Raw genomic sequence first — 14,154 nt, 5'->3', positions numbered from 1 at the left:
TGTATGAATATTTACATATCAGGCTGAAAAGGTTGCTAAACTATTCCACATTTTAAAAGCTAGGTAAATTTAGTTTGGTAGTTAATGTTGTAATATGATGATATCTAATAATGATGATTGTCATTATGAATTATTGAATGAATACTTCAATTCAAGGGTCATAAACAAAAGTGGTACCCAGCCCACATCCTGGGTCTTCCTGCTGTGTTATATAATACAGCGGCAGGAGAAAACAAAAAAGCAAACATATATATATATATATATATATATATATAGTGCTATATTCATATGTATAGAACATATTATATTAGACAGAAATGTAATAAAAGCTGAGCTTCGTATGTAAACTATTAAAGTTATAGCGGCAATCGACTTGAGGCAGGCAATCATTGTTAATGTTAACTGTAATATGCCCTGGGATTTCATCATGTAAATCCCTATGTTGGGCATCATACAATGGTGGCATGTGCTTTTGTGATATCCTCGGTTTGGAATCTGGCCAGGGGGGACACCCTGCCAACTCTAAACTCCCAGCTCACCATCCTTGCTATTTCTGTGTCTCTACTGTAAACAGCCAAATACAGAAAGTAATCATAAGGAAAGTGTGCAGATTTATCCGTCCTGTCTGTGTGCCAGCGTTCCCCACCCGCCCAGCCCCAGAATGCTGGCAGAGATTTCCTGCCAGGAATTCCACCGTGCCAATGGAGTTTGTAATTTACAGCGCTTGTGTTCAGACCACAGTGCTTATTTCTTACAAAGATTCAGGTTTCCTAGCAACCCCAAAAGTAATGTTTTCTGTTATGGCAAAGAGAGAAACATTTAGCAAGTATCTTAGCTGCACACTAAAACAACCCACGAAACGTAGCGGAACACATTTGTGTCAAGGTAACCTGCAGGCTGTAGCGCAAATGTTTTTTCATCGCACCTTGTGGACAAATTTTTTGTGGTGTGTGTGTGTAGCCTGTGGGCTTAAAGAAATGTATCTTAAATTAGTTGTTGTGTTTTAAAGTAATTCAGTATGTGAAGGTCAAACTATGGGAAATAGCTTCATACGTCACAATGAGAACATTCTGCAAAATGTTTTTATTTTTTTGACCAGAACACATGGAATATGCATTGCTCCACCCTCACCCAGAAAAACCCCACTCCTGTACATGCTCTTCTTTCTGTCATCATAAAATACATAAGGGCTTTAAAAATCAAGATTTTTTTCTAGGTGCTAAGCCTTTTATAAACTTTAGAGACTAATTATTAACATTTATCCCGTGACATCCGAACAAACACGGGTTTGTCTGCTGTGGTGTTCAGAAATTTAGACAGGAAGATAGATTGTGAGAAAGAAGACCAACATGGGCTTTTAGAGGTGACTGACAAGCAGGTGAGTGTGTATAGTTGTGTGTGTGTGTGTGGTGGGCAGGTGGAAGGATGTTTTCACAGCTGAGATGAGCCTTGCGAGAAAACCATTAGCACACTTGGTCATGTGACCTCCAGGCCGGCCATGGTTTGAATGGTTGAAGAATTAAGTCACAACAGTAGAGTGTATCCTCAAATAGCTTGTGCATCATTACTGATTGACAGAAAGTTGGTCGTCCTGATCGTGTGGAGAGTAGCAGCACGTTCTGTTATATTGAAGCTCTGGTTTAGTTATTTTAGCTGGTGTGTGTTCCATTTGTAAACTGGTACTACACTGAGATCTCCACCGCTGTGTGTGTGTCACAGACATATGCACGCTCATGCCTCTTGAGGGGTTTTAGTTGTAATGCAAGCTCGTAGTGAGTAGTAGTAATTTATCAACAAACTTAAAGGGGCACTTCGACAAAGTCACTCAGGCAAAGTCCGTCAGGTTGATGCAGACTATGCTTTCCGCATAATTTTGTATGCCCGCCTCAACGGACAGTCAAATCGAGAGAGGGGTGGCTTCTGACCGCTCCAAAATCTAACCATCCTGTTGTTAAAAATCACCTGGCAACAACAACCACTGTCAGAAGGCAATGTTCCTGTAGATATGGAAGAGAATGATTTTAATAGTCTAATGCTGGAATCAGACATTCAGGGATAATTATATGAGCTAGAATACAGTGCACAGGAGTTGCGGCATATGGAGGAGGAAGAGACCGCCACAACTGAGAGTCTTGCACCACCAGCCACCAGGTGAGGTGAGGATAGCTGCGCAGAGTTACTTCGTGCCAGGGACTGGTGGTGCTGCTGTGGTAAATGTGCGCCAATGGAAACAGAGGCGTAGTGGCTGTGTGTTACACCAAAGCTTTGAGGGACTACAGCCCCTTTTCTCTGTTTTCTCTTGTAATGTAGCACAAATTAAAAAAATATTTGGGTCTTGCTATTGCATGGAGAGCCCAGTTTTGTGAAAATACCATCTTGCCAGTAGTGAAATAACCTTTTAACTGGTTTCTGTGTCTTAACGGTGGGTATTTGCTGTTCTGGACTGCTCTTTGGGTTTTTGGACTTTTGGTCTGACAAAACAAGCAACTTGATGGCGTTTTGTCCTCAAATTTGAGAGCTTATGGTGTATTTTTTTTTCTTCATATTCAATAGACTAATTCACAAGATTAAACAGTTTGAAATTGAAATTGACAAAAGAAATTGTCTATAGACAGTCTGTAATGAAAATAATAATTGCCTGTAGCCTTAATAGGCTGGACGCTGTTGAGAACCAGGTGTGTGTGATTTGCCACATAGTAGTTCTGAAAGGGCTGGAACAGATGTAAAGGAGTGATTACAGACATTTTTTGACAAAGTTCCCCTGATGCCCTATCTATCTATTTGTGCATCCCCTCCCACCCACCCCCTCCATTCCAGAGTGCAGACAAATGTGGAAGGTCAAATATCATCCACAGGGCAACCATTACACAATAATGGACACTCACCTGACCCTTTTCCCTCTCTGTTTACTTGAGAGGTCTCAAACAGCTCTGGTTACCTGACCTAGTCTGGTTCTTCTTTATCTTTCCCTCCTCTATTATTTTAGGCCTTTTCTTCCCCTCACTCATAAATCTTTCCTATGATTCAGTGTGTATCTCTGCATTTGTAAAAATGAGAAAAACAGCAGCAATCCCAGGCAACTAGATTTAGTGGGTGCTTTGCAACTCCTGGAGTGTATACAGCTTTGAAATTGGTTGCCCTTAACCCTCTCACCTTTTAAGCCTAGTTCACATTGCACAATTTGTAGCCCGATTTGGTGGTCGGAGAGCTCAGCGACCGTCAGGCTGTGATCAGGGGTAAATCAGTGATCGATCAGCGGTCACCAGTCGTTATGTGTGAACTATTCAACGATGCATCAAAACGGCTCCCCGACACATTTCTGACACATCGCCGAAACCAGCCAGATATCTAGCGTGCCAAATATCTGGAAGAGTCGGCCACCTCGACATCCACATCCAGCCAATGAGAGCAGGCAGCTACTTTTTCACTGCAAAACACTTTTTACTCACCTCCAGCTCTCTCTGTAGCTCAGACAATCCCTGCTTACCTGGGTGTGCTAATCCATTCTTTCACCCATATTCTTTGTCATTATAATTACTATCTTTATAATAACAAACAACAGCTGTTTTGTGTGTAGGTTTTCGTGCGTGGTTTGGAGACCAGCGTCGGGTGACACAGTCGCTGTCAGCTCGTGTAGTGTGTGACCGTGACCCCCTGTCACCGATTGTCACGTAGTGTGAACGCCACATCGATTTCAAGACTCCCGTCACAAGACGGCAAGTTTTGTAGTTTGAACAGCACGGCCATTGGCCGACACTGAAAGTCGTGTAGTCTGCACAAGCTTTTACCTGAGGACCATCATTGTCTTTTGGTGTGACATGCAGTTCAGTGAAATAAATATTGTTGTATCTAATAAGAGAACAGGAATGCGATTGTCACCAAAAGAGGGTGTGGAGGGTGTGGAAACGAGACTTCCTTGAGCATTTGTCACCGTTCCAGCTCAGCTACATGTCATGGATCCTTAATTCTAGCCTTGGCCTCTTGTAGCAGGGTGGACCAAGTACTTAGAAATGTTTCATATGGTGTGTGTGTGTTTGTGTGCATGTGTGGAAAGAGATTGGATTTCTCAGAACTTATAGGATGAAACGTTAAAGTTATCTGAAGTGATATTCACCAGCTAGCTATGACAGTGAAAGCCTTTTCTAACTGTCAGTGAGTGTGGTATGCAGTGTTATGCAAATATGTAATAATGGGTGTGTGTCTGCATGTGTGGGTGGCATAGAACACAAATCAAAACAGAGGAGCTTTCACTGTGGCTGCCCCTTCATTCTGAGATGTCATGACCCAAATTTGTTTTTTTCTTTGCCTCTGGTGTTTGAGCTTCACTTTCTTGTATGAGTCTATGGTCAGTTTTTTGAGTGTCCACATGGAATGTAGCTGGATGTGTCTTCTTCACAGCAATATATAGACACAAGTGTGTTTTTGTGTTAGTCCCTTTGCTTGTAGCTGGATCTGGCTGCCTGGGAAGTGGGAGGAAACAAGCTCTGCAAAATCCTGGCTGGGAATTTGAGAATGGAAACACTGGCCAAAACATCTCCCCTGGGTGCGGTTGTCTGTGGGACTCTGCCTCTTTGGTCCATGTGCATGCGAATGTGTGTTTGTGCGCATCCAGCAGCACGCAGACAACCCCGACCACCCCAGATGACATTTAAACCCTTCTAGAGAAAGCTGGAAATAATAGAAAATGATAAGTCTTGAATAGTGGTGTGACGAGATTTGTCATTGGGTTAAAAGCTGCAGAATTCACTAAATTGACATTTTCCACATCCTCTCACGCCATTTATCAGTTTCCTCACGCACTGAAAAACAAATACAATACTGATAAGGTTGACACGCGGAGTCAATCATCTGCACCCAGCTGATGCGACAACAGGGTACGCTGTGATAGTAATCAAGTGAACCCGCTCTCACGTCAGTTGTAGCCAGTTTGTGATAGCTGGTAGAGTTTTGCAAGATAAACATCTAAAAACTGAATCGCCAACTTGCACTTGACTTTGAGGTGCACTTTATTGGAGGTGCTGACCTTAATGGCGCTAGTACCTAGCTAACTACGTTTTTCTTAAAGGAGTTGACAGCCCCCCGAAGCCCCATATTTTATCCTAACCATCACTGGGGTGTGTGGCTCAACCTAAGTCAGTGATTGCATTCATGTCGACCGGCAAACCCTACAGCTGTGTACATCGGCCGTAGGGTTAGCCTCCTTTGTGTTGCTACGCACTAGCAAACGCCTGAACAATGAAGTGTATCTTTTGCGTCAAATAACTACACTTTGTCGTGCTTTCTTAAAGCACCGGTAATTGACACACTGAACATGTGAGATTTCTGCCTGACCAGAAGTGTTGTCTGTAAGTTTGGTGATGATCTGAAGGGGAAACTACCAGCAGAGCAAGAATGTAATGCACAGCAAAATATAGGGCAGGTAGCCATTAAAAATATTATGAATTCTCATTAAATGATGAGACTTAGTCATTTAATTGTATGACTCTTTTTTTTTTTTTTTTCGACACGTCAGAGAACACAGATATGTGGGAGAGATTTTGAATGTACAGAAAGTTTTGGACATGAGCAAAAAACCTGCTGAAACAGAGGAGTTATTAAAGTACGGGAGTTTATAACTGAATGAAAATTTAATCATTTATTTGGGTAATTTTGGGTTGAAATGATGCCACATACATTTAAAGAGGTTACTTCCCCTCAAAAAAGACAAAAGTGGAGGAAAGACTCAATCATATGTACATGTGTGCTGACTCAGGAAGGATGATATTAAATGAGAAAAAGATTTACAGGAGAAACATATCTGAAAGCAATACAGTATACCTGAGAATTGTATGTTTCCCTTTACATAAATAAAAGCATTTCCACAATAAATTGGTGCAGAAAAAATCCCTAGAATGCAGGAAGTTAAGTGTTTAATGCTCAAAATTTTCTTCAGCATTGAAGATTTCTTAAAAATAGTATTAAAATCTTATCTCTTTCATGTAAACCCAATATTATCTTGTGAGCTGTGTGTCTCGTCACACCCCAAATCTTGAATATTCCTGTGGTTGATAAACACAAACTGGCCTCCTCTTACTGTGAATCTCACTTGTCCAAAGCAAGCCCTTTCAGCATAAATTCTGCCCCCGTTTCCTGGCTCATTAGAGCTGCAAAGCCATGTTGCCCAATCTACCTTCTGACCCCTCGCATGACAGGATTTACTAAAACAGAAAAAAAACATGCTGAGGTCCAGAGAGTTTAAATTAACCCTTTTAAAGCTACAGTGGTATTTTACTGCTGATTAATAACATGAAGGGATTAAATCCCTTAACTGAAATGCCCACTTAGTGCTGAAGGTTTATTATTTTGTCCTTTGGTTGTTTATGGTGCTAAAATTAGGAGCGTAGTGCCAACATTTTAAAGCTTTTTGAGACAGTGTTAAAAGTGGTGTTATTACCAACCTCTGTAGTGAGGGGTTTTTCACTACTCAGCCCTGGAGGGAGTTTAGAATGTTACAGATCCATCACAACCTGTTGTGTTTGTGTTTTTCCAATGTTGCATAAAGTGGTAGGTAGAGATGGACAGGACCGACTGGGTGAGAGACAGAAGCTGATGTGCCAAAGAATTTCAGGTCAGACTTGAACCAAGGACATTGTGGCTACATTTAGACATTGGAATCTTTTCGAAAACCTTTTTGAAGCCTGTGGCATTGTGGGATATTTGTGTTTTCCATCTCTTTCTCTTGGATGTGGGTTGGACCATTGACTCATCCGCTGTCTTTGCATTTGTGTGTGTGAGAAGTACCACCATGATTTCTATTTTTAAAGTAAAAATCCACCCTAAAACACTATTAACCTGCATCCTGCATTTATTGGTCCAGTTAATTACTGTGTGTTGCGATTGTAAATCATTCAAGAGGAAGTCCCTTGTAAAAGAAGTGGAAATACCAAACGTCAGCCCCAAACGGCCATAATGGGTTGTTGTAACAAAACAGGTAGTAGTAGGTGTGGCAAGGGTGTGACTCTGGCTGTCTCGTGAATGATGCGGATCAGAAACTGAAATCATTACACTATTTTATCACAGATTTACAGTACAGTTCTCCTTTAGGGAAACAGATTTTCTGTCAGCGGAGGATCGATGGTCATATTAAGTATTCAGTAAATATTTTATTTGTTGTATAGACTAGATATTGTGTAGCTTTGTGGCGGGAGAGGAGGCCTTGGTCAGCCAGAGGGGGATACACAGTCAGGTTGCAGCCAGGGCCTTTTCATTCAGGACTCAAAACCATGTAGCTTTTTTTTTAGTCTATGGCGAATTTTTGACTTTATAAGGCTGTGTGACATAAGATTAGTTCAATTCATCCATCAACATGAATTTAACCATACATATTTTCACAAGTGATTGTCTTACTAATTACTCAAGTTCAAATACCAAGGGTCCAGTAAACGAGCAGCTATTGATGTCAACTTGTTAACTCAAGCAATGTTTGTGGTGAGACAAGTGAAACGTTACATAAATTTCATCCACCATTAGTCTGACGAGGGATTTGGATGTGAAGAGCTACCATAAGCAAATGAAGTGTGTGTAAGTGTGAGAGTTAAAGAGCGCACGGCTTCGTTCAAGCAGCTCGATGATGGACGCTCGATTGGGGTGGTTTGCAAAGACGCAATGACCGAGGGGGATGCCTGTCTCATGGGTTCATGACTGACGTAGTCCAGTGGAAAGTCCCTTTTGGTCTCTGATTCCTTCAGTCACTGCCAAGGCCAGCCCCACCCAACCCAGTCCATTCCTCTGAGTTGTGACCAGACCAGCTGCTCCAACTCTCTGTGGAAGGAAGTGGATTTCATTTAATCAGACTGGAAGTTGGTCACAGGTGGACCGGGCTGGTATTCCACCTGTACTTCCTTGTTTGTGAAGGAAAGCGAAAAAGCAAAACAAAACACAGGAAAATTACTTTCTCTCTGACTGTTTCCCTCCCCCCATTCCCTCTACTCTCGCTCCCATCTCTCTCTCTCTGTGGGTAAAGAGTTGTTTGTTCAGTTGCCCCTCATTGACTAAATATGTCAATGAGCAAATGGACTCAGGCCCTTTGCCCTGTTCCCTCTTCTACTTCCACTGGCTCACAGACCTACATTAAATGTCAGGAGCGATGTCACAGTTTTGACCGTATGTCCTGCATTTATTCTGAGACAGTTTTATGAAAGTTTTGACTTTCATTTTAACAGTGATAGCAAAGGAAGTGGCCGTCACAGCCCAGAGTTTATGATGTTTGTCTGCTGTCACTTTCTGCGATGTGGGAGAATGAGGGCTGTTGTCCCCGTCAGTACTTTGTGTTTTCAGGGGAGAATCAGCTGTCAGTTACGGCAATGCATTTGGCACACACACACAAACATCTATGTCACCTGTTACGTGTTGTTTAATTGACGGTCCCTGCTCTTGTCACTCCCTTTTCTCACCCTCCTGTTGAGAGAGTGTGTGTGGGTGATGTCACATCTGACAACCCGGCCCAGTTCCCCCACATAAACAGACTCAGGGTACTCGATTAATGCTCTCACACCTCTACTTCCTCTTTCACTTTTCTCTCTAACTCTATCTCCACCGCCACCTTGACTTCCTGTTCCGGATTTGTTTTTTGTTGTTTTTTTTTCTCTCTCCCTCTTTCTCTCTCTCTTTTTCTGTAAAAAGACTTTTTTTTCCATCATGAATTTTAGTAAGTGGATGCCGTGGAGAAAACACAAGTTTTTCAGGAGGAAAGCAAGGCCTGAAATTGATCTAGGTAAGTGGATGAGCACATCTGTAGTTCTGTCCATCTGGAGACGAGTTTATCAGCGAATTCAAAGAAGCATTAAAGGAAACAAAGCTGTTTATCCACTTAACTTACAAAGTGAACAGTTATCTGTTTTACTAGTTGAAAGCTGTTTAACCAATCTGAATGTTCCCAACGGTGGTTGACCAGCAGTCGATTGCCCCAGTTTTTCATAACCCCAGCAGTGAAACCGTTACCTTTTCTTTCAGAGGCTTTTTTTTTCTTGTTACGTTATGCAGGAACTTATTATGTTGTGTGTGTGAATGTGTTGTGTTCAACTTTACATATGTAGTTTCTAATGATGTGCTGGGCTGTATTTTTAATACCTGTGTGTGTGTGTGTGTGTGGCTCAACCATCAACATCCACCTACTTTTTTTGTGGACCAGTACTGGCATCGGGTTATGTCTTTGAAATCAAATGTACAGATAGATGGATTTCTCTCTTTCATCATACAGAAAGAAGCCTTGTACCTCCACATGGTTTCCACATCTCTCTTACTTTGACAGACTTGTGTCATTATTTTATGACACAACATAGTAGATAGCTCACATTCAGGCTCCTGTGTGTTGTGTTGCTTGTGACAGCTACATTAAGTATCAGGTTAAAAGTCTTCATGTAAGGATAAGTGGAATATAATAAATACGGGGGATTGGATCTAATGATGGTGGGCGTTTGTTGTGTCCCAAACTTTAAGTTGGGTAGATTTACAGCAAATTAGAAAGTTAACGCCTCTGCTCCAGCTCATCAGCTCCACCACAGTCCCGTGTTGTGTCTGTATTTAGAAAGCAAATTAGAAAGTTAACGCCTCTGCTCCAGCTCATTGGCTCCACCACAGTCCTGTGTTGTGTCTGTATTTGTGTGGTGATCTCTGGCTGATAAAGCCTTCTTGGTTTCTTGCCACAGCGCTTTGAATTCTGTTCTGTTGCACGCAGAGATGGTGCAGAACAGAGATTCTGTGTTTATCTGTCTTCATCCCCTATCCCACGATGCATCATGACTCCCCACTCTTGGCTTGCCCTGTCCTGTTCTGTTCTGCCCCCAATCTGTTTCCCTTTCATTGATGGTGTCCCTCTTTCCCTACCCTCTCTCTGTGCTGCAGCATTCTTCTGTAATTTCTCACCCTTGCTGGTCAAGGAGCAGCAGAGGAAAGAGGAGTAGAGGGAGGCAGGAATATCAAATACTGTCTTGCGCTGATACTCTTGGACTCTCTTCTTTTTTTGTTTTTTTGGCTTTTGCTGCTTCTTTGGTTCAGCATTGTGGCGGCTTATGGTAAAAGATGGCAGAGCATGGGCTCAAACTCAGAGGTAGGAACTTTAGACAGGTGTGTGACACATGTCTTGGAGGCAGTTAGGTGTGGTAGACAAGCAAGGCAAGCGTAGGTGACAAATTCTTTGCTTTCCTGCAATTTGATCAAGATGTATGCCATTTTTGAACCACTTGGATTGAATAGGAGGCCTGCATTGAATAGAAGGTAGTTAATTTCATATTTACTATTATATGTACCTTCTCCCGCTCTTGGGTACACACACTGAACATGCTACAGGTTTTTACCACAGTTCAGATTTTTACTTAATGGAACGCTTTCATGATTTGTTTTCAGATTTAAATAATCATTTAACCTCAGATATTTAGGTCTTGTGTACAGTAGTCTTTTAAGGAGAGGTATTCAAAGATGCAAGCTCTTCCTTCCCGAATATGTCAAACACATATTCCTTTATCATTAGAAAGAAAATTTTGAGTATTAAACACTTAACTTCCTGCATTCTAGGGATTTTTTCTGCACCAATTTATTGTGAAAATGCTTTTATTTATGTAAAGGGAAACATACAATTCTCAGGTATACTGTATTGCTTTCAGATATGTTTCTCCTGTAGATCTTTTTCTCATTTAATATCATCCTTCCTGAGTCAGCACACATGTACATATGATTGAGTCTTTCCTCCACTTTTGTCTTTTTTGAGGGGAAGTAACCTCTTTAAATGTATGTGGCATCATACAGTAAAGCCAAATGTGGAATAGCAGTGAAGAGCTATAGAATTAATCAACATTATTATTGTCGTTTTCTCTGGAAACATTAAAATGATTATAGTGTGATTTTTGAGGGGATTTATTCTGTATTTATATCTATATTTATTCTCAAGTCTGTTGAATATAATGTGTAGGCCAGGACAATATTTCATTTAAAATGCTATTTTCACACACTGCCTTCAACAAATATTGAGCCTCCTGCGATTTGAAAATTGCAGTAGGCCATTTTGATTAATTGTTCAGCCCTGTAGTGTTTCTGTTGGTGGTATCAGTGTCTTGTAATATTATATTGGACACTAAAGAATTGTGAAAAGGAGATTAAACCAGTCAGAATCACTAAACACAGTTTCATCTGCCCTTCTCTTATTTCCCACTTCTTTTTACAAGCTGCAGCACTGATTTACAGTGTGTTTGTTATATGTCTGACTTGACTTGCTGTTCAAAGTTTATTAGCCTGCTCCGGCTTCACTAAATTCCGGTACCCCTCGCCTTGCCATCCTTGTTCACTCCTAATTACACCAATGCATGCACCTATTCACACCGCAGAGTGTTTTTCAAGCTGCTAAGTGGGATATGGGCTAATCTTTCTCAACGTTTTAAAGTGTTTTCCATACAAATTCCCAGATCTTGGCAAGGGAAGAGTGTCAACAAGGCTGTGCCAGCTGGGACAAGCTTAGACAAGTGACCACTGGAGGGAGGAGGGAGGAATGCAGGGGGAAATGATAGGAATTCTACGCATTCCTCTCGACCTATAGAGTCAAAATAAGGCATATATCTGGAATCAAACTGTGAGGAAAGGAGACAGTTTGTCAGAGGGCTTTTAAGTTAAGTGATGGACAATAGTTGACATGAAAGTCTAACAGCGTGATTGCTGTAGGACTTTGTGTGTGTCCTGTGTAAGGATTAGTGCCCTCCAGTAGGCCGTGGGTGGTGCTGTGCTGAAAGACAAGACCGCCAACAGCTGAGCCTCCTTCTAGACTCCTATCAAGGTGAAGTTCAGCTCGGGAAATATATTCATGAGTGCAGCCTGTGCTTGAGAGTTGTTTCATAGCCAAGACTTGAGCTTTCCTTCATTTTTTTTTGTCAACAGTGACCCAAGTAAAGCATTCAATTTGCATCTAATTTCACGCAACAAAAAGTTAACTTTTGGTACAGTGACTTTGAACACCATGACAGCTTCTAAACAAACATCCCAGTTGGTTTTCTGCAAATTAAACTTTCAGGGACTTCTGCTGATACTGGGCCTGAATGTGTGGCTCCTCAGGTATCTGAGTTCATTCAGTGGCCACGCATGCATTTTAAAGCTATACCTGAACAATGTTGCTGTTAAGTATAAGTTGGCTAAAGGTAATTGCTGCTCAGTGGTGCGGCTAAACTTTGTAAATACTTCTGTTTGTCTAAGCTCTGAGCTCTCCTGTTTACTGTGTGATGCTGCCGTGGAAACCCTGATGGTTTGTTTGATTTTCACCTCAGCGCCTCCCACCGTTTCCCCCTTCTCCCTGCTGTGCGGCCACAGGCTCTCTCCACCTGTGAGAGGGAGGGATCTACTAATAGACCGGGGCTGTATGTTTTATGTGTCTGCTCTGTGTTCCCAGCTGGCTGCCTTGAGGAACATGAGTGTTTCTGTGAATTTGTTTTTCTTGTCCTGTTATGTCATCTTTTGAGGTTTGTTAGCATGTCGTTTTCAAAATATTTTTTCCAAAATCTTCTCTGTGCTGTCAAGTCTCGCTTATGTAATGATGGTCACCACTGTGTCAGGGGAATGAGAACAGCATGGCAATTTGATAGATCATGGTCATAACTAAGAAAAATTAACTTGTATCTAGATTTTTTATTTATTTGGTTTTGAAGAATGTATTAACCTCATGTTAATTGAAAGCTGTACAAGCAGGATGTGAAAATAAGAGACTTTGTCTTTTTGTTAGTAAGGGAACCCTGCACATAACCTGAAACACAGCACTGTAGTCTTTATACTGTGGTGTGAGCGCGCATGTGTAATACATTGAGAGCATGTGTGTGCTCAGTGAACTGTGAGAAGACAGTTGTGGGATTTCTCTTCCTGATGTAATCACTACTTCCTGTTTGGCTGTTGAGGAAGGGAAACATTTGTTTCTCAGCACAGTCACTGTACATGACTCTGCACTGACTGCGCAAAGTGTGTATCTGTGACATTACACAGATACACACATTCACACTGATTGTTTGACAGGGGTTGTCTGTTCGCTCTGCAAGCAAATGTGCCACTTGCTTCCCTGTGCTAGTACAGTTCGTTGATTTCTACTCACTCTGCCGATATATGACCAAGTGACTCATAAACAACGTTTTCCAGTAAAAGCTTTACTGGACTGTTGTCTTGAATAGGAACAGGCAAACCTTTTACTTTTTAACTTTACATTTTAATATTCAATACCTTTTTGGTTTAAATGTACACCAGGCCGAGAGTTAAACACCCAGGAATTGCATCATGTGAAATCAGTGAACTGTACACGGCTGAATACTCCCTATAGCAAAGGATCACAAAGGGACTAGAGGGACAAAACTCACCGTGCAGAGCAGTTTTGTTTTTTTTTGTTTTTTTGCACACCTGACGCAAGAAGTTTTCCAGCATCACTTTGGCTGACCATTAAGCCTCTCGCCTGAGAGGTCAGGGAGGGCAAGGTAGAGCAGCTCGTGAAGCAGCAGTGATTGACAAGGCCTTGGGGCAGCTCTACGTCGTCATACTGGACACTACAGTGACTCACTATCGCTTGTTGAGGCACAAGTGTTATTTTACACACAACACAGACGGTCCGGGGCTAGCGGCTTAGCATGCTAACTTCAGTAGATATCTCTGCAACACAATGCATAGACGTCTTTGACGTGACGTCAGAACAGTAACTCCTTCCCATTCTGTTGATCATGTTAGTTCATTTTTAAAAATGTTTTGAACTTAAATTCTTGCCAAGTATTACACATAGTAACTTTTACACCAGCGTGAAGATGAACATGAAGCTGAAAGTGCCACAGGCCAGGTCTCACTGAAGAGCACAAGCGCACACACACCACTTTCCAGTCACACAGACAAAAACTTATGGTCACAGATGATTTCACAGTTTGTTTACAACTAACTAAGTGTGTGTATGTTTCTTTCCCCATCATGTAAATGTCAGCATGTAAGTGGTGTGTATTACATTCAAGCACTCCTGTGGGCATCAAAGTGACATAAGTCGACATGTATACTGTTTTTTGTTGTATATACAGAATCCCCTTGGTACAGTATTATTTCTCTCTTGCGCACACACGCATGCATTTTTGAACATACAGTACTTGCGCACGCAGCCTTGCTGCTGCTTTGATCTATCCA

At 41.7% G+C, this 14,154-nt stretch overlaps 1 protein-coding gene across 11 annotated transcripts in view; it reads left to right on the top strand.

The window, feature by feature from the left end:
- utrn (utrophin) overlaps positions 1 to 14,154 on the top strand; it is a 190,445-nt gene that overhangs the window by 3,503 nt on the left and 172,788 nt on the right. For 3 of the 11 annotated variants that reach the window (XM_038726942.1, XM_038726944.1, XM_038726935.1), the window contains exon 1: positions 8,620 to 8,752. The exons of 5 other annotated variants lie outside the window; for them this stretch is intronic. In XM_038726942.1, the coding sequence (XP_038582870.1) occupies positions 8,677 to 8,752 (76 nt within the window). In that variant the 5' untranslated portion in view covers positions 8,620 to 8,676. Of the gene's footprint in view, positions 1 to 8,618; positions 8,753 to 9,930; positions 10,088 to 10,233; positions 10,255 to 14,154 lie in introns of those variants that run through there. 3 more of the 11 variants (XM_038726941.1, XM_038726945.1, XM_038726946.1) reach the window with 3 other exon arrangements.

The sequence above is a fragment of the Micropterus salmoides genome, unplaced genomic scaffold (assembly GCF_014851395.1).
Source record: "Micropterus salmoides isolate LMB-PRFRI ecotype aquatic unplaced genomic scaffold, ASM1485139v1 Ms_hic_scaffold_18, whole genome shotgun sequence".
Lineage (NCBI taxonomy): Eukaryota > Metazoa > Chordata > Actinopteri > Centrarchiformes > Centrarchidae > Micropterus > Micropterus salmoides.
The sequence above is the reverse complement of the archived record's forward strand: the minus strand, read 5'-3'. Positions and strand labels throughout refer to the sequence as shown.